Source organism: Thamnophis elegans, chromosome 3 (assembly GCF_009769535.1).
Source record: "Thamnophis elegans isolate rThaEle1 chromosome 3, rThaEle1.pri, whole genome shotgun sequence".
In the NCBI taxonomy this organism is placed as follows: Eukaryota; Metazoa; Chordata; class Lepidosauria; order Squamata; family Colubridae; genus Thamnophis; species Thamnophis elegans.
The window spans coordinates 138992920-139012462 of NC_045543.1; the positions used below are offsets into that span (position 1 = coordinate 138992920).

Consider the following 19543-nt stretch of genomic DNA (forward strand, 5'->3'; position numbering starts at 1 on the left):
CCGGAAACAGCGAAGGACCAGCCTGCAGTGCTTCTGCCAGTGAAAACAGAGCTCGGGAGGAGCGCATGTAGCTCTCCCGAGCTCCATTTTTTGCGGGCAGAGGGCTGCAGGAGGCCATCACAGCCGAAAAAGGACATCGAGCTGCCCATGCCCCCCCCCCCCGGCCACAAACCCCCAGGTCCCTGAGATCAAAGACAACCCTGATGCGGCCCTCAATGAAATCGAGTTTGACATCCCTGCTTTAGGCATCATAAGAATTATATTGTACCCTGCAGGCAGAGGTGGGTTACTCTTGGTTCGGCCAAACCAGTAGTGGCGGCAGCGTGAGGCTCCGCTCACCTGTCTGGATGCTTCTGCACATGCACAAAAGTGTCGCACGCGCACCACAGTAAAGGTAGTAAAACCAGTACAAACCCACCACTGCCCTTCAGCCATCTTGGAAGTGAACCTTGGATGTGTGGGTTTTTTCTAAAACCTACCCCAAAAGCTCCAGTTCTCAGAATTTGCTCCACACACTTTTGCTTTATCTACCCACCTTACAATACTTGGTGTTTTTCTCTTCATAATTGTCATCCAACCTGCCGTTACATGGCTATTTTCTATTCTTCTACCTTTGCAGGGTTTTATGACCCAAAATACCCCAAAGCAAAATGAACATTGCCTGAAGAACTTTGACCTCACCGAGTACCGTCAGGTCCTGAGTGATCTCTCCATCCAGATCTACCAGCAACTCATCAAAATTGCCGAAGACGTCTTGCAGCCCATGATAGGTGAAAAGACATATTTAACTCAACTGAGTAGTATAATTGAGTAGTAATGATTATCTACAACTGGGCTGTCCAACCTTGGCAACGTGAGGATTTCAAATCCCAGAATTCCTCAGCCAGCATGGGGAGGAGAGCATGGGGTGGGGGAGGGAAGTGTTGTGGCCCACCAGCAGAGCTGGCAGCAGATTCAGACAGTGAGGATGTTGGGGAGGAACATGGGCCAGTCCTGGAGTCTGGGGAAGGCTCTGATGAGGGCTCTGTGTTGGAGGCAGAGAGGGGGCCAGAGCCAAATGCCAGTTATCAGCTCCCTTCAGAGTCAGACATCAGTGAGGCAGACAAACAGCTGGAGCCTGTTCCCAATATGCGCATGCACAGAGTTGACAGACGAAGAGAACAGCTAAAGAACAGTGGTCGACTTCAGAGTAAGGCCACAGATGGATGATGAATGGCTCCTCCCAGAGGAAATAAAAGAGGAGCGAAAAGGGAGTGGAGTTTGCAGGAGACAATTAGTTCACTTAATTTCACCAAGACTCCTTGCCAAGTTTTGCAGATATCAGCCTGGCAGCTCTCCAAGCCAGATAAGGTCTGTGACTGAAAATCCTCCCTTGAAAAACTTGGCTGGATGTGAATGAACAGAATTCACGGTACATTAATAAAAGGGTTTTTTGTCGGGACAAGGAGTTTGCTTCATGCTCTTGGGAAGCCTAGGTCAGAACAGGAAGGCAAGAGCCACCGATTGTGAACAATTAGCAGAAAATTAGAATTTGCACGGCTTATGTTGCTCACCGTTTTGAGTCTTTCTTTCTTTACCTCTCAGTGACTGCGGTATTGGAAAACGAAAGCATCCAGGGCCTGTCAGGAGTCAAGCCGATGGGCTACCGCAAACGAAGCTCCAGCAGAGGGGACAGCGAAAACACCTACAGCTTGGAAGCAATCATCCGGCAACTGAACACGTTTTTGAGCATCATGTACGACCAGGGCCTCGACCCAGAGATCATCCAACAGGCCATTAAGCAGCTCTTCTACATGATCAATGCTGTGGCCTTGAACAACCTCCTGCTGAGGAAGGACATGTGTTCTTGGAGCACCGGAATGCAGATGAGGTAGGGTTCAGGCTAAAAGAGGTAGGTGGGTGAGGCATTCAACACCGAGAGTTTTGTTGGAGGAGGAAGTCCTACTTCCTGTAGATCTGTGTCTCAACCTTGGCAACTTTAAGACGTGTGGACTTCAACTCCCAGAATTCTCCAGCCAGCCATGCTTGCTGGGGAATTTTGGGAGTTGAGGTCCACAGAGCTTAAAAGTTGCCAAAGTTGGGAAAGCTATCCAGTAGTGGTCAAAATTGTGGTAAACCTTTTTTTTTGTGGGGGGAGTTGTTTTTCAGGTTTGATGGCTAATAACACCACTTTTTTTTTTTTTTTACTAGTACCATAAAATTAGATAACAATGGAAAGAAAATTTGAATCAAGAATGTAATGCAATACCTTTTATGAAGGATTTGCTACTAGAATAGAAGTTATAAAGAAGAAAAGTGAACCATGTAGAAAAATGAGATATACAAAAATTATCACCATGTCAATTAATACTTAATTGGGTAACCTTTAGCATGAATTACGGCTTGACAAAGACTCCCATGGAGTCTTTTAGTTCTGCAGTTGTTATAATGTGAAACCAAGATTGAATGATTGCTTCTATTAACTGGGTTTTATTGCTGGGTCGCTTCTGATGTAAAACTTTTCATAGAATACAGATAATTGAACAAACTTTGTTGCATTACATTCTTAATTAAATTATCTTTCCATATTTATATTTATATTTATATTATTTATATTTATATTTATATTTATATTTATATTTATATTTATATATTATTTATATTATTTATATTTATATTTATATTTATATTTATATTTATATTTATATTTATATTTATATTTATATTTATATTTATATTTATATTTATATTTATATTTATATTTATATTTATATTTATATTTATATTTATATTTATATTTATATTTATATTTATATTTATATTTATATTTATATTTATATTTATATTTATATTTATATTTATATTATTTATATTTATATTATTTATATTTATATTATTTATATTTATATATGGCACTTCTCTCAAAAAAGGTAGTGTTGTATTAGCCATCAAACCTCAAAAATACACTTTTCCCCCAACAAAAGGTTTCCACAATTTTGGCCACTACTCGATGGATGAAAGTGATACTGGACATCCATGAAACAGTGCTATTCCCTCTTCATGCTTCAGAACCTTTGGCTATTCAGCCATTGCAAACTAAAGGACTGTGTCCCAAAACAAGGGAGAAGAAATGATAGAATCAATCTGTTTTAAATCTGGTCCTCCATTATTACAGATGCTCTTCCCAGGGGTGTGGTTGGCTTAGCAATAGCAATAGCACTTAGATTTATATACTGCTCACAGTGCTTTACAGTCCTCACTAAGCGGTTTACAGAGTCAGCATATTGCCCCCAACAACCTAGGTCCTCATTTTGCCGACCTTGGAAGGATGGGAGGCTGAATCAACTCTGAGCCTGGTGAGATTTGAACTGCCAAATTGCAGGCAGCTGTCAGTCAGCAAAGTTAGCCTGCAATTCTGCATTCTAACCACTGCACCACAACATTTGAATTGAAAGCAGGCTGCAATGTGACATATTACAGGAAATGGTCTCTAAAGTTTGCTCTGCAATAATTTATTCATACTTACAACACTTGCCTGGGTGCTGCATTCATAGGTTGATGGAAACACAGGGAGCTGCTTTATATCAGAGTATTTTCTCATCAAACGAGCCAGTTTGGTTTAGTGGTTAAGGCATCAAGCTAGAAACTAGGACTTGTGAGTCCTAGTCCTGCCTTAGGCATGAAAGCTGGCTGGATACCTTTGGGCCAATCACCAAGAGACAGTGAGTACTAGTCAAGAGGTGTGCTGTTGCCAGTTCGCAGTGATTCAGGTGAACCAGTAGTTAAGATTTTGCATAGTTTGGTGGACTGGCAAATCCCACCACTGGCTGGCCCCGCCCCCGCCCATTTTTCATCTTATTTTCCAGCCGTTTTTCAGTGGTGGGATTAGCCCCAACCAGCTGAATCCTACCTGTGCCTTTGAGGTGAGTATCACCCACCCAATCACATGACCAACCAGCCACACCTATCCAGCCAGAGAACTGGTTGTTAAGTTATTCAAGTCCCACCACTGTTCTAGTCCCACCTTAGGCACAAAACCTGACTGGGTAATTTTGGGCCAATCATCAAATAAGTTTTAATTTTGACCTAGGCATAAAAAGGCAGCTGGGTGACTATGGATCAGTCACACTCTTTCAACCCATGACATCAAGCTCAGGCGACAAGCCAATCAGTCAATTCCTGTTGGAGCCAATGGATTTACATTCAGTTGACCCAAGCAAAAGGAGATGCTAAACATGCACGAAAAAAATTCCACCAGTCTCATTAATTCTTCCCATTGGCTGCTCTCAAGGAGCTTGGAGAGACAACCTTTACTAACCGATCCAGGCACAGACAGGCTGGTTGAAAACACTCCATCCTCTCCGCAGGATTCAGAACCATCTTGCCAATTCTTCTCCTAACTTGTCTCTTCATTCCGTTGGTTCCAGGTTTAACATCAGCCAGCTGGAGGAATGGTTGAGAGGGAAGAACTTGCATCCGAGTGGGGCTGCCAAGACCCTGGAACCATTGATCCAGGCAGCACAGCTCCTGCAGCTGAAAAAGAAAACACCTGAAGATGCTGAAGCCATCTGTTCCTTGTGTACATCCCTCACTACCCAGCAGGTAAACGTTATTTACGAATCCAGAGCGGCTGATAAAAGCTTGAACCTGAAAAAAAAGTTCTCTTCTTTAGCCCTTTCTTCTTCAAACCCTGTTCATTCAGTATAGAACACGGGTGTCAAATTCGCCACGTCACCTTGTTGTCACGTGACGTATTGCGACATTTTTTTCCCCTTTGCGGAGCTGGGGTGGGCGTGGCCTGCCTGTGAAGCATCCGGACCGTGGGCCACTAGTTTGACACTCCCGATGTAGAAGATCACCAAAGAGCTTCAAGCCAAAGTAAGGATTTGAACTTAGGCATCCTTGCTTTGGGTCAAATTACAACGATGTAGAGCTGATATTTTGCAAATAATTCCCCAAAACATTGTCCACGTCCAGCATGTGGCTGATGAAGGTCCTTTTAAGTGACCAGGGGAAGTACTTGAAAATGTTAATGGATTATTGTTTGGCATTTAATAACATGACAGAAGTAAACATATACACACAATCTGCATAAGTATGTACAAAACTTCTATGGTGTACGGCAGCAGATTCATAAATGGATGTCTACGTCAGAGATGATTGCCTCTAGACCAGGGGTGTCAAACTCAAGGCCCGGGGGCTGGATCTGGCCCATGGAGCCACTCTGGAAACAGCCTGCAGTGTCTCTGACAGCAACAATAGAACTCAGGAGTGCTGCCTGTGGCTCCACTTTTGCTGGCAGAAGATTGAGGGAAGCCGTCGCAGCCAAAAATGGAGCTTGGGAGCCCATTTTCACTGGCAGAGTGCTTGGGCCACCACAGGCGCCTCCAACATGAGTGATGTCAAGCTGGCCACACCAGTGGTGGGTTCTGGATTCCGGAGTCACCCACATGCACACATGCATGCATTGTAGCGTCATATGACACTTCTGCAAGCCTCCGTGATGCTCCAGCTGCTCGCGTAGGACCATACGCACCATGCTGGTGCGTGGAAGCGCCAAAAGCTTAAAGCACAGGTAAGGAGCACGGGCAGCCGGGTGGGCCCTCCGGAGCACCGTACCGGAATGGTACCCAGTGCTCCGGGAAGGATCCGGTATGCCTGTACCGGAGTGTACTGCCTGCAACCCACCACTGGGCCACACCCACCCTGGCCCCTAAGGTCAAACATAACCCTGATGGGGCCCTCAATGAAATCGAGTTTGACACCACTGCTCTAGACGTTGCTTAGTGCAAATCTTCTAGTGAACCAGAGAACACACGTTGTGGTCAATTTTGCACAATATGTACAATCGTGGATAAATGGGGCACACTTTCAGGCGCACCCGTTCTCTTGAAGGTCTGCTTGCAGATGAAGAGCCTGTATTGTCTTCTAGTTCCACCCATTTCCTACGCTTGTTCTGTTGAGGGGTGCCTGTTTACAAAATGGTGATGTTGTAGAGTGTGTTGCATCTCCTCTATAATAACCCTCATTTGATCTTTGCTCCTCAGATTGTAAAAATACTAAATCTTTACACTCCTGTGAATGAATTTGAAGAGCGAGTGACAGTAACCTTCATACGAAACATTCAGGTAAGTTTTCTACTAAATATAGGAAATTTTACATCTGCCAGACAATTAAATAGTTGTGTCTAGTTGTTATAATGCATCTTTGGAGGTCTGGCTACTGAAACTTCAGAACTGGATCATAAGTACCCTTAGGGAAGTCCATCATAACTCTGAACATCTAAGTGACCGGCCGTAAGTCAAGGACTGTATTTAAACAATCAGCAAGCCTAATTCTCCTCCGCAGGGGTATTGTCTAGCCTGGTGGTGAAATGTCTGTAAGAAATCAACCCTGCTTAGAGATCATCAGGAATCCGATAGTTAAATCCTGAGCTGTGTGTAGCCTGTACCATTGAAAAGCAAACAAATATCCTCCCATTAGCCTCTCATCTATGTGTCTTTTCATAAGTAGGAATAAGGGGAGTCCTCAACTTACAACAGTTTGCTTAGTGACCATTTGAAGTTACGGTATAACGGCACTGAAAAAAGTAACTTACATGACCATTTTCACACTTACGACCATTGTAGCATCACCCTGGTCGCATGATCAAAATTGAGACACTTGGAAACTGACTCACAGTTATGAGAGTTGCAGTGTCCCGGGCTCATAGGATTGCCTTTTTGTTTTTGATTTTCTAACAAGCAATTTCATTGTATTTATTTTGTACAATGACAATAAAGACTATACTGTTAGGTAAGCTCCCCGTTGGGAGAGCGAGTACGTTCAGTGAAATGTTGTGAGAGTTGTGTTGGAGAACACACAAACCAGCATACAGAGACACTGCAGTTTAAAACAGGCTTTTACTTTCGTGGAAATAGAGGTATCAGAGTCCATCAAACAGTCCAAGTCATACACAGATAAGGCAGTCAGTCATCAATGTCTTTCAGTTAAGGGATAATCCAAATAATATAGTCCATAATCATACAAACAGTCCGGTACTCAAAGTTTGCTAGCAGTTGCAAAACTTACAATAGCTCACGGCACTCAGATCAGTTCAGCCCAGCATCTAATGAACAGAGAGAGCTAACAGGCATTCTGGCTCCCTCTTATGGCCGATTGAGAAAAACAGCACCCAATCAAATTTTACAGTATGATTTAAAGAAACAGATACAACATTGTTACATGATTTATATATTTCCAACCCAACCATTAGAATTATATTCTTAACATATACTATCAATGGGGAAATCAGATTCACTTAACAACCGTGTTACTAATTTAACAACTGCAGCGATTCACTTAACTGGGGCAAGAAAATTCGTAAAACGAGGCAAAACTCACATCAAATTTCTCACTTAAGCAACATACAATTTCAGCTCTACGTGGTTCGTAAATTGAGGACGACCTGTAGATAAGCTACCTTTAAGCCAGCTCGTTGACCCAGGGAGTCCAGTGTTTTCTATTTCTAGTCTGTTTGGAGATGACTTTTCTTCTGATTTGATACCTGAGACTCATTTTAGAGGTGCTAAGAAATGGAGTTGCAGTTTTGTTCACATGAGGACTGCACCTGAGCTACAGGTTAACTTGTCCCCGTTCTATCACATCCTATGCCAGTGATGGTGAACCTTTTTCTTATGGCATGCCAAAATTGTGTGCTCAGAATGTTCAGAAATGCCTCCAGGGGCTAGGGAGGGCGAAAAACAACCCCAACGGCCAACCGGAAGTTTGGAAATGGTTTTCAGCTTCCGGAGGGCATCCAAGGGGACAACAGGGGAGGCTGTTTTCACGCTCCCCAGGCTTCAGAAAAGCCTCCGGAGTCTGGGAAAGGTGAAAAACGGCCCCAACAAGCCAACCAGAAGTTTGGGAATGAATTTCTGATAGGCAAGTTCGGGGATGAATTTCCAGTTGGCCTGTTGGGCCTGTTTTTCACCCTCCCCAGCCTCTGGAGGGTTTCCTGAAGCCTTTGGAGGGTGAAAACAGCCTCTCCCGCCCCTCCAGAAGGCCAAAAATCAGTGTGCGCCAGAGCTGACAGCCGGCGTGCTAGAGAATATGGCTCTGCATGCCAGAGGTTCGCCATCACGGTCCTATGCCAAGCACATTGGGCTCCAAGCGTACTGATGTTTTTCAGATCGTCCCCAGATGTTTGGTGGCAGGGTTTTCTTTGGCCTTCCTTTTTTTTTTCCTCCAACCATCCTGTGGTATCCAATTGATTGTGGTCATTGCTGGGCGTTGCAAACTCCTGTGGAGCATGTGCCCAGCAAACCACATCCTTCCTTTGTCACTATCTCAGACCCTTCAGGAATAGAATTTTCTCAGGAATTACCTCTTGGTAGAATTTCCTCATTCGTGACATTCTGTTAAGGCTAATAAAATGGAGTGAGATGGGACTCAAATACTGCAGGGAGAGAACTCCAGGCTGAGAAAAAAATAAGTGCATGAAGAATAAGTAAAGATTGCCAGATTGGTAGGGCATAGGATTAAATTCCGCTTGGGCGTGCACCATTCAGTCACTGAGAATTGAGCAACTACAAAGTTGAAAATATTACGGTCGGTCTTACAATCATTTAGATGTCTATGCTGAATTTGGCATTTTTGCCCACCTATTATGTCCTACCCAAGGACCTGGGATGGCAGGCGCTATTTCATAACGTTAATTATTATTGTATACACAACTATGTGAAATCACAGCTGCCCGTTCTGTCCCCCTACAGTTAGTTACTATAATCTTACCCTGGTACTCCAGGATAAAACATTGAGAAGCGTCAGCCGAATTGTTCCCCTTCACCATATCCAAGGTTAACCTAAAAACAGAAAGAAAGCCCAACAGCTGCTGCTATTTAAAAACACTGAACAAATCGCCAGATTATTTCCTCTGATTTACACAGTACGCCAGGTGGAGCCGTGACCAGTTCTAGCTATGATCTTTCATTGCTGTTCTTGTGGGAAGATACTACAGCTACGTCAGGGGTGTCCAACTTTAAGACTTGTGAACTTCAATCCCCAAAATTCTGGGGATTCTTTGAATTGAAGTCTACAGGTGTTAAAAGTTGCCAAGGTTGGAACCTCTGAGCTAGGTACTACCAGGAGTGACTGCTAGTTTCCAGACAAACAAACAATCCTATAGTACAGTGCTGTTAAGCTAGTTGCCACTACAAGCCTTGCTTAAAAAACCCAGTATCAGTTGATGTCTAGAATAGAATAATTAGAATTAAAATGAGTTGGAAGTCTTCTAGTCCCACCCCCTGCTTAGGCAGGAGACCCTATACCATTTCAAACAAATGGTTATCCAACCTCTTCTTAAAACTTGCAGTGTTGGAGCATTTGCAACTTCTGGAAGCAAGTTGTTCCCCTGATTAATTGTTCTAGCTGTCAATAAATTTCTCCTTAGTTCTAGGATGCTTCTCTCCTTGATTAGTTTCCATTTATAGCTTCTTGTTCTGCCTTCAGGTACTTTGGAGAACAGTGTGACTTCTTTAGATCTCACTTTCCTAAAACTCAACCCCATAAGTCCTATTCTAGAGAAACTCAAGACTCAGCTGTGAGGGCAAGGTTGTGGCTTAAAACAACCAGCTGTTGTTGTTGTTGTTGTTGTTTGCTAATAATTTTCTTCTGGTTCCTTCTAGGCACAATTGCAAGAGCGAAACGACCCTCCACAGCTGCTGTTAGACTTCAAATTCATGTTCCCTGTTTTGTTTCCATTCAATCCTTCCTCTCTGACCATGGACTCTATCCACATCCCGGCTTCCCTCAACCTGGAATTCCTGAGCCGAGTTTGAAGACACAATATATTTTTTTCAGCCCAATTTTCCCAAAGCTAAAGGGGGAAAAAAAAGAAACAAAAATGTAGCTCTTCAAATATGGACCAAATAATGGTGAAAGAACCAGTACATGCCAATTAATCAGTGCTAAATTGTTCAGGATAAAAAAAGAAATACTTGGGTTAGATGCTTCTTGGTTTGTATAAGGGATTTTGCAGGTGGGGGGGAGATCTTGCAGTTGAACTTGAAACACAAGAAGGGATTGAACTGTTTGATGTCATGTTAAAATATTTTCTCTCACTTGCCATTAAGGCAAATGCACTGGTTAAGCAGGATGTAAGCTTTACTTTTGTGAATTATGTTTCTCAAGGATTTTTGTGTTATGAAATGAAGAAAAGCCAAGATTGCCACCCATTTTCTGATTGTCCATGGTGGTAGAGCAGGGGTCTGTAAACTTGGCAACTTTAAGACTTGTGGACTTCAACTCCCAGAACTCCTCAGCCAGAATGGAAGGCTGAGCATGACTGGCTGAGGAATTCTGGGAATTGCAGTCCACAAGTCTTACAGTTGCCAAAGTGGAAACCCCTGTGATAGAGCTAGCTTTAATCTTCAGTTTCTCATTTTTGAAAGAAGTTGCTTTAGGTTAAAATTTTAAAAAATGTGACACAGCTTGAACAGATGTTACTGGAGGTGGAAAGAGCATCATTTGCAATTTGTACTGAGGCTAGAAAATGCCACTTTGCATATGAAGCAAGTTAGTCCCTGAAAGTTTCAGGAAGATGTGTAAAATATGGTAAATAAAAGACAATATGACGGTACATACCTAAGAAAGCAGGCCAAACTTCAATCGCACTATTGTGGCTGCCATTTTGCCTTTTGTTTACCATACTTTGTGGATACCCTGCTCCATCTTTAACCCATCGGGTGCCTGTTATAATTTTTCCGTATTCTTATCACTAAGAATGTGAAGTTGTGGAACCATAAACCTCTTTGTTTGCTTCATGCCAAATTATAATTTCACTGTAAACTGCTACGAATTAATTTAGGCCACTGACTGTCATGGGCCTACTCTGATTTACTGGGGAAGAAAATGGTGTACTGGCTACATTGACACTCAGATTCCTTGCCAAGATAGTTGTAGCATCCTTATGATCACACTTGGGACTGTGCCAGGACACAATAGGGATGTTGGCTCAGTTGTGTGTCATTGTGCAGCCAATGTTTCCCCAGCATTGAGAGAGAGAAAACATTTGCAGGAAATGGAGTGTCAGGCTGTTGTTTCCAAGCCAATTACAAGGACAATGTTAGGCACTATATATATATATATATTTATTAATATCTGAACTCCAAGGGAAGCCTTTCAGGAGAATTATCATGGAAACTAATGCAGAAGACCCTGTCAGCATGTTTATGCACAAAACAATAGGTAAGATATGGCATTTCTTGCAAAAATCTTCCTTTGGGTTCTAAATATGTCCAAAATCCTACTACAAAACATTTTTCTTCGACTTTAATTTTTTTAAGCATTGCCTAACGATTATTCAGTGGCTATTATAGCCATTAAAGTGGCATCAGGTAAAAAGGAGACCGTGGGAAGGGACAATTATATTCTGCAATCTCCTACAATTGCACTTCACTAGATAAACCCAGAAATGTGATTGAAGGAACTTTTTGAACCATGCCCAGATGATCTTGGCATTCTTCACTCTTGCAAGCTTGGCAGTTAAATATTGGACCAGGAAGCTTTTAGCGAGATGAGCCCCATTCTTTTCAAAATAATTGTGTTATTATAAATCAAGCACTCAGCTTACATAAGACACTTCTCCACTAATGGTTCAATCATAAGACATTCTAGTCTGTTTCGGAAAATAAGTAAAGAACTTGTCCATTTTTAACTGATAATGGTCTGCAAGACATCTGATGCCTAAAAGGCAAACGTTTTGTGCACTTGGCCATGGCTTGCAATATTGAATATCTAAATATCTTAATGCACAGATGGATGCAAACAGGAGCATCTGCTATCTAGCTTCTCTTAAATGCTTACAGTGCTGCTCCGAAGCTTCAGAACCTGAATATGGCTATCCGTTACAAAGTTTAGTATCCAGGGAACCGTTTCTTCATAACGCTAAATTCATAAAACGATTGGAACCGTGTGGTAAAATGATAGCTGCGGGCACGCTGCTTCCACATAATTCTGCAAAATTGTGTTTGGTTTTTTCCTACTTGGTCCCTGCAGAAAAATCCATGCTACTTTCCCTGGTGCTCTAGTTTTACTCGATGACACTTTATTCAATAGAAGTTTCTCTATTCTTCATATTTTAACGCAAAAGAAAGTTTTGTAGCAACATCTGCTTATTTCTCTTGTGATTTTCTGCATTGGCGCAAACACTAATTTGGAGATTTCCCCCTCAAATTAGCTATGTTAAATTTGTACTTTGGCAGACCCCTCCCCTCTGGAGGTCCTGAACATGGAGCAAACAAAAAAAACCATAATTGTTGCCTCTAATAGAACACATTTCTTATTTACTGTCCTTTTTCTTTAAGTACCACTTTCCAGAATAATTAATGAAGTAGGTGTTGGATTTTCTAAAGAACTGAATATTGTAATTCCTGCATATTCCTTACAAATTCTCTAGGTTTACTCACCATCAGTAAAATAATGTAAAAGTGAGGCATTTTCTTGAAAAGTAACACTCGAGCCAAAGTGGTAGTCAAACCACCACGTTAATTTTCCACCCATTGTGGCCGGTTTACTCATGCACATTGGACCTTTTTTCTCCCACAAAATATAAGGTGTGAAAAGGGGGCACTTTTACCAACTGTGATCCCATCTGCCACCTTTTAAAAGTATACATGGAAAGTAAACAATTATTTCCAAATTCTCCAGTATCTTGTGGAACTAAACTGGGCAACTGGAAGTATTATGTTGTCATTTGGCAAGAAGCCTCAATTTCTGTATAAACTGTATATGTTTAAAAATCCTCAAACGTTGCAAAGCTTTTAAATACATTGGTGTATTTGTTACCAGGCAGACTAAAGATGCAGAATAAGGTGCAAAACCTTCTATAGAATCTTAGAAAATGTATTTATAAAGTGTGGCTAAAGCTCTACCTAATGGTAATATTTCTCTGTAAGACTTCAAGAAAATTTAATTTATATTATGTATATAATATCTGTACATTTTTAAAATGTTAGTATAAGAGATAAAAATTGAATATTTGTAATTATCTGCAAACTTGGATTTACCGAAGGAACTTGTGTTTAAAAAACTGATGTCTGTAACTTTTGTGATCTGTTTTTAAGATAACTTTTGACTTTTCCTTTTAAAAAGCCAATTCACTGGCAGTGCCATGCACAAATATGCTTTCTCTGTCTCTAATTGATCATTTCTTTGATTTAAAAATACTTTAGCACAGATCAAAAAAGTAGATTGTGTCACTTATTTCATCTTTTTATTGTTTTTGACTGAATTCTTTCCTTCGGCATGGCTTTACATTAGCATTCACAATCAGCATTTTCCTGAACTGAGTATTACAACTTTGGAGAAAAATTTAGACGTCATTTCAAATTACTTTTGAATTTGTATGAAAACTGATGAAATTGCATATGGATTTAGACATCTATAAAAGTCCATAAAAAGGATCCAAACGCAGATTTATTTTCTCCATAAAGTTTTAGATTCCCAACTTATGTTTTTGAAGAGTCCAAATTGGGAATCTTGGAGATTTTTTTGAAGACCTACGAAGGCACTAAAATAAATACCGATAAAATACTTGATCACAGTATTGGTAGCTATCCAATTAATGTTAACAAATGTGCAGCCTTACATATAACTTCTATTTGTTTAGGACAGTCAACATGGAAAGATTTCAGTAATTCCTGTTGTATTAGATTAATTTGAACTTTTTATACAAAGAAATATATAACCGTCTTCCTCAATTAAAAATCGCTGCAAGAAATGCAGATTGATTCATATTGATTCATTGATATTAAGTATAACTTTTTAAATACTACACATCTCAAGTGTGCAAGAATTAGCAAGTCTTATCTGTGCATGGGGATAAGCAATGAGATTGCCAAGTTTCAAGTTACAGTACACACACTCAAGTAAATTCTCTTATTCCACCATATTAACTCTATGGGTTTGCTGCTTCTTATTCTCAGACTGTAACAATAGAATGCAGTAGTCAGAATATTCTAGCATTATAGAAGTAGTTGTCCATCATGCCAATCTACTGCATGAGCAAGTTACACTTTGTTTTTTTTTTATATATAGAAAGCAAGCTCTCATAAAACCTAGAGAATTATTCAAAGAATGCAAATGCTGGAACATAAAATGAGGTGTGCCCATCCCAATTTATAATTGCCCCAGCTTGATTAAAATTGCAAGTGTGGATGAAATATTGCTACTGGTGAAAATATTTATCCAGATTGAACAATTGGGTAAACTACACCTGTTTATAGGAAAGTGACTGTAAAAGTCACCATCATTCCACTGTGCATAAAATACTGTGAAATAAATACTTTGGAATAAAAAGCTTGCTTTCCTTGTTTTTCTGCATGCTGCTTTTGCTAAGCTCATTCAAAAAGAGTGAGAACTGGATTTGTTTTATAAACTCTTTATAATACATTTACAGTATGTATTATTTCCTTCTGGAGTTCCAAGTGTCACACATAAAAGCTACAATGGTGCAGCTTTCAAGATTGCTTCTTAGATTATTGTAAAGTATTTTTGAAAGAAAATATACCGTAGTTGGGTTGATGAATGCATCAAACCCAAGTGGTCTTTTGGAAAGTTTCTGAAATATATTTCAAGGGATACCTACTACCGTGTTTCCCTGAAAATAAGACCCAGTCTTTTTTTTCCCCTCCAAAAGGCATTAGGTCTTATTTTCGGGGATGTCTTTTCCACTGACTGACCTCACGGTGGCAGCACCAACAGCCCCGTCCAGCAGGTGTCTGTGTGGCCACTGCTGGCCCACTTCTACAGACTGTCACCAAGGTGCTGTCTTATAGGAGTCGTTTCTTCACTACCAGGAGAGTTTCAGTTGTTGGAATGCAGGTAAAGAGGGAAGTCACATCATAGGAAACCATGGTCTCATCCAGCTCATTTTAGATTCCAAACCTTGCTGACAAAGTCCTGTGAATTGTTGATGTGATGGATGGTATTGCCAACTAGAGGAGCTAATAAGGTGGTTGGATGTTTTACAATGTTGTAGGTAACAGTTGATGCTGCTGACAATTGGTCTGAGTGGAGTTCCCTCTGTGGATTTTGGGGAGCCCATATATGCATGGCGTAGCTTCCCCAGAATATAAAGACAGTAGTATTGTGGGTGGTTGATGGCATTGTCTTTCAGTAGTTGTTGCAAAAAATCAATGACTTTTTTCTTGTAAATATTGGTGGGATATCTCTTCAGAATCTCATAGGTGGCAGTGTCCTTCAGAAGACTGTTTACTTTGGCCTTGTTGTCTGTGTTCAGGATGACTGCATCTTTCTTTATCTCCTGGCAGGATGGTGATGTTTGTATCTCTTCCTAGGAATGTCACTGCTCTCCTTTCTTGAATTATGAGGTTGGAAGGGGTGTTTTGGCATTAGCAAAGGCTGCAGATACTTTCATCCTTAATTGTTCTGCCAGTTTATTGTTTCTGATGACCGACTCTGGTGCTGAGAGATCTGCAACTGGTAGCTGTTCTGGTATGACTGCAAAACCCAGTCCTTTGGCTAAAATATTATCTTCTGTTTGGTAAACTTTGTCAGATTTCTCACCCATTGGAGTTTTCTGAGACTTGTAACTGTCCATCTGTGTTGGTTCTTCTGTTCTGTGTATTTTTTTCTGTCTAAGCTGTAGGGTACAAATGATTTCAGCTCTTGAAGTTTGTGTTCCACCCTCTCTTTCAAAACCTCAATTGTAAAATTAGTCTGTCATATTCTTTTGTTGAGAAGTTGGGAGCTCTGCTTTCTTCAGCATGTTTTCCGTCCTGTGTCCTCTTCACTGTTGATCACAGGCTGTTGGGAATGAGTCTGTGTTGTCTGCCTCTCAAACTGAAGCGCAAATGTTCCTGTAGTCTGCAATTTTTTTCTAGAAATCCATTCATACTCCTGCACCATTCGAAGGATGTTCATCCCAAAGCCAAATGTTTCAATTGTTTTTGTTTGACGTTATACACCAGAGTCCTTTGGCACTGGGGTGGTTATGAGCACTGCAGGTACAATAAGTAGATGAATTATTAGATACATTGAGAAGGGTAAAAAAAAGTAAGACTAGCTCAGAGTCCCCCTCCCAAGTTACATAGTTGATTTTAACACTGATCTTTTGCAATCCTGTCCAACCCCATTGTGTGTTTCATCATAAAGGCTTTTGCCCCACTGACCTTAGATTTTTCTCCTGTGCCTCAGGCTCTCTGCATCAGCAGCCAAGTACAAACTACGGGGCTGCTAAAGCATTGGTCTCAGATGCCTTTGTTAGCACAAATTTCGTCATTCAGTTCCACACAGAATTCAGATTGCGCAGTGGGCTATTCATCACAGACCAACAATGGCAGGAAGGGGCAATGCTCTCCAAATGGGATAATCTGTTAGGTGTTCGAGACAGGGATTCCCTTGGAAGGCACTATTAGAGGTACAAGATGCAATAGTCCCAATGGGCAGAGCTGGTGAATCCTAAGATATTCTCTGCTTTCTATGTCCAACCACAACCTCAGGGTCGCCAGTTGGCATCTGGGTGCCATTCAAGAATCAGTTTGGCAGCACGTTGGCTCCAGACTGAGGAACCACCTTCTCTCTCCCATATGCATCTGCCTGTCCAATCAGACCAATCTACACAACAAAGGCACATTTTGGATCCTTGTCCCTATACTTTGGAGATCCAGTTTGCTCCTTTCCTCCTGGATTTTGAAAGAGCTGCTAAGACCTGGTGGTTCCCTCAAGTCCTGGAGGAGAGTTTGTAGTGACGGAAAGGTAAAATGTAATGAATGCACAACCCTGCATTTTATTATTTATTCTTTTTAAGGTGATTGATTTATGAGAATCTTGATTATTAACCACTCAAGAGCCTTTGAGCATACAAATTAAGTTAATTTGAATCAAACAGATCAGAAGTATTATCACAAAGCAAAATGCTCTTGCAAATATCTGTACAGGAATCGTGCAGAGTCAAGAATAGTCCATCATTTCTGCCCTGTGTGCACAAGTGTCAAAATGATTTTCAAGATTCAGTACACTATACGAGACCCCCATTCCAAGTGAACTCCATTAGCAAAACTGGTTAGAGAAATGCAAGTTACTATTATGACCCTTCATTATTGAGCAAGCTATGCTTGCTATTTTTAGAGAGAACTATGATAACATTTTTATGTTCTTCGGTCATTCAGATACTTTCAGTTCTTCATGACCTGATGAGAAACGGTAGCAGAAATTTTGAGTAGTTCAGAGAACCAGTAAATACCAATTCTGGCTTGCCCCAGAGTTGGGTGAGAATGGAGATTTTGCAATATTCTTCCCCCAGCAGTGGGGAGATAATGGGAATTTTGCAGTATCCTTCCCCTGCCATCCCCACTAAGCCATCCCCACAGAACCAGTAATTAAAAAAATTGGAATTTACCACTGCCTGATGGATATTCTTTTGCCAGGATTGTCTCTGAGTATCTTGTCTCTCGGTGGCCTCTTTTCCAATTGTCAATTAATTTTTCCAGGCATCAAGATCTTGTCCAGTAACACCTGCTTTCATATTACACATCCATTTTATTGACTGCTACTACAAATAGTACCAGTCTTACTACTCTAGAACAACAGGTTGACTGTATTTCTGTAATTCCTGCTGAAAATAACAAATATTTGCAGCAATTAAATTCAAGTAACAGTTTTGAGAAATATTTTTAGCCTTTTTATTTGAAAAGTCTCTAATGATTTTTGATTAATAAATTCACATTTGGCAAATGATAGCAATGTTCTCTTCAATTAATTCTTCACTTACTGTATTTTTCGGAGTATAAGACGCAGCTTCCCTCAAAAAAGAGGCTGAAAATCTCGGTGCATATTATACACTGAATACAGCATTTTTTTGACTCCCCAAACCCCGCCCCCCTCACCAAAATGGCCGTGCATAGCCTTTAGGAGGCTTATAGAGTGCTCCTGGGTGCTGGGGAGGGCAGAAATGAGCGAAAAATGGGCTGTTTTAGCTAAATTTTGCCCCCTCCCCAGCCCCCAGGAGCACTCTATAAACCTCCTAAAGGATACGTATGCACTTTTGAAAAAACAACATGCCAGTTTTCCCGAAAAACGAACCATTTTTGGGAGGTCTGCAGAGTGCAAAACCTTTTTTTTAAAATTTGCCTCTTCAAAATCTTGGTGCGTCTTATACTCTGAAAAATACAATGCATTTCACAATGCATAATCCTTAGCCAGTTTATTGAAAGTGCATTCTCTTACAATTCTTAAAGGGAAATAGTGTATATAGATTTCAAGAAATAACCATTCAAATAGGATGAACATTCCATAACAGACATATTTCAGATATAGTTCTGTACAGAGTTTTTAATTTATTGAAAATAGGTTGGGCATATTTTACAAACCTTTTGCAATCAACTGCTGACTCCTGTTTTTCCATTCTAAGATTGCTCCAGGCAATAAAACAAATTAATAATTTTTTTAAAAAAAACAGGCCGTGGCACAAAAAACATCTCTCCAAGTTTTAGCATCTATCTCATAATACTGAAATTCAGACTCATTTTACAATGATGTGCAGATTCTCTTGTATGGCTAACGGTTAAATTTTAAAATTGACAAATTTTGATGGAGATTCTATATAAGCCATTGTTCCTTCTTATATTTGGCTATTACAGAAATCTCCTCGTTTCCAAACACAATTCGAGCAGAAGTAACTCTCAGCTGAGGAGGAAAATCCCAAATCTCCCCAAACTTTCTGAGTCATTGCTTTGAAAATTGAAAAATAATTGAACAGACCAGCTATTTAGGTGCTCAATCTGTAGCTAGTCCTGAAATCCTCAGAATATCCATTAGGTTAGGAGCGCCTAAAAGTTCTAATGAATTCATGCAGAGGAAGAAAAAATATTTAGACAAAAGAAATATTTAGAAATTTTTAAAGCAAAATCACAAAAAGGCAGACCACCCCATTTATGGAGTTGCAAACAGGCGCGACCTTCACGTCTCACACATCCTCCACAGCAAGCTCCAGTCTAGGTCGTTTAATCCAGCCTTCCCCGACCTGGAGCTCCGCACATTAAGCTGCCCGTCCCATTCCCCACCGGGCTGCCCGAAAACGAGGGATGGCAGTCCCCAAACTCCGGCTCTCTTGGCCATTAGCAGCTGAGGGGGGGGGGGAAACTCCGGTAGCCCGAGTCTAAGAGGCCTGTCGAGCCCGCTTGGATTCAGAGGCCTTCCGAAGGCCGCGTTGCCGGGGAAACAGGGTAGTTACAGGAAACGCCTCGGCGGAAGTTCCGCCCCTTCCTGCGCGTGGCTCCGCCCCCCTTGGGCAACGGTGGCGCGAATTGCTCCCCAGATGAGCCAGAAAAGGAAGTGGGTTGCAAGGAGGCTTTCGCGGGGCGGGGCAAAGCAAGGGTCGTTCCCGTAGCTCCGCCCTTAGTCTCCTCCATGTGGAGGAGCCAGACCAGCTCTCCTCCGGCCCTCCCCAGCGTCGGACTCCAAGTCCCATAATCCACAGTCAGGATTAGGCTGCAAGAGGAGTTGCCACCTGCCTTCATTCTCCATCCTGGGATCTCTGAGCGGCTCCCCTATCCCAGCCTGG

At 41.3% G+C, this 19543-nt stretch overlaps 1 protein-coding gene, 1 long non-coding RNA gene and 1 other non-coding gene across 5 annotated transcripts in view; 1 reads left to right on the forward strand and 2 right to left on the reverse strand.

Moving 5' to 3' along the window:
- Positions 1-10158, forward strand: part of LOC116505911 (unconventional myosin-Vb-like) — a 228911-nt gene extending 218753 nt beyond the window's left edge. For both annotated transcript variants that reach the window (XM_032213404.1, XM_032213405.1), the window contains 5 exons: positions 620-770; positions 1585-1870; positions 4407-4581; positions 6027-6107; positions 9645-10158. In XM_032213404.1, coding sequence (XP_032069295.1) covers positions 620-770; positions 1585-1870; positions 4407-4581; positions 6027-6107; positions 9645-9797 — 846 coding nt within the window. In that variant the 3' untranslated portion in view covers positions 9798-10158. The remainder of the gene's footprint in view (positions 1-619; positions 771-1584; positions 1871-4406; positions 4582-6026; positions 6108-9644) is intronic.
- Positions 10159-15130: 4972 nt separating this feature from the next.
- On the reverse strand, positions 15131-19487 carry LOC116505913. Of its 2 annotated transcripts, none has more exons than XR_004254987.1 (3): positions 18351-19487; positions 17381-17593; positions 15131-15980 (listed from the first exon to the last, which is right to left on the reverse strand). It is a non-coding gene; the product is annotated as an uncharacterized LOC116505913 (long non-coding RNA). The 2 variants fall into 2 exon arrangements; XR_004254986.1 differs by having other exon boundaries at positions 17381-17596.
- Positions 16225-16312, reverse strand: LOC116506893. The gene has a single exon (XR_004255101.1).
- Positions 19488-19543: the final 56 nt, after the last annotated feature.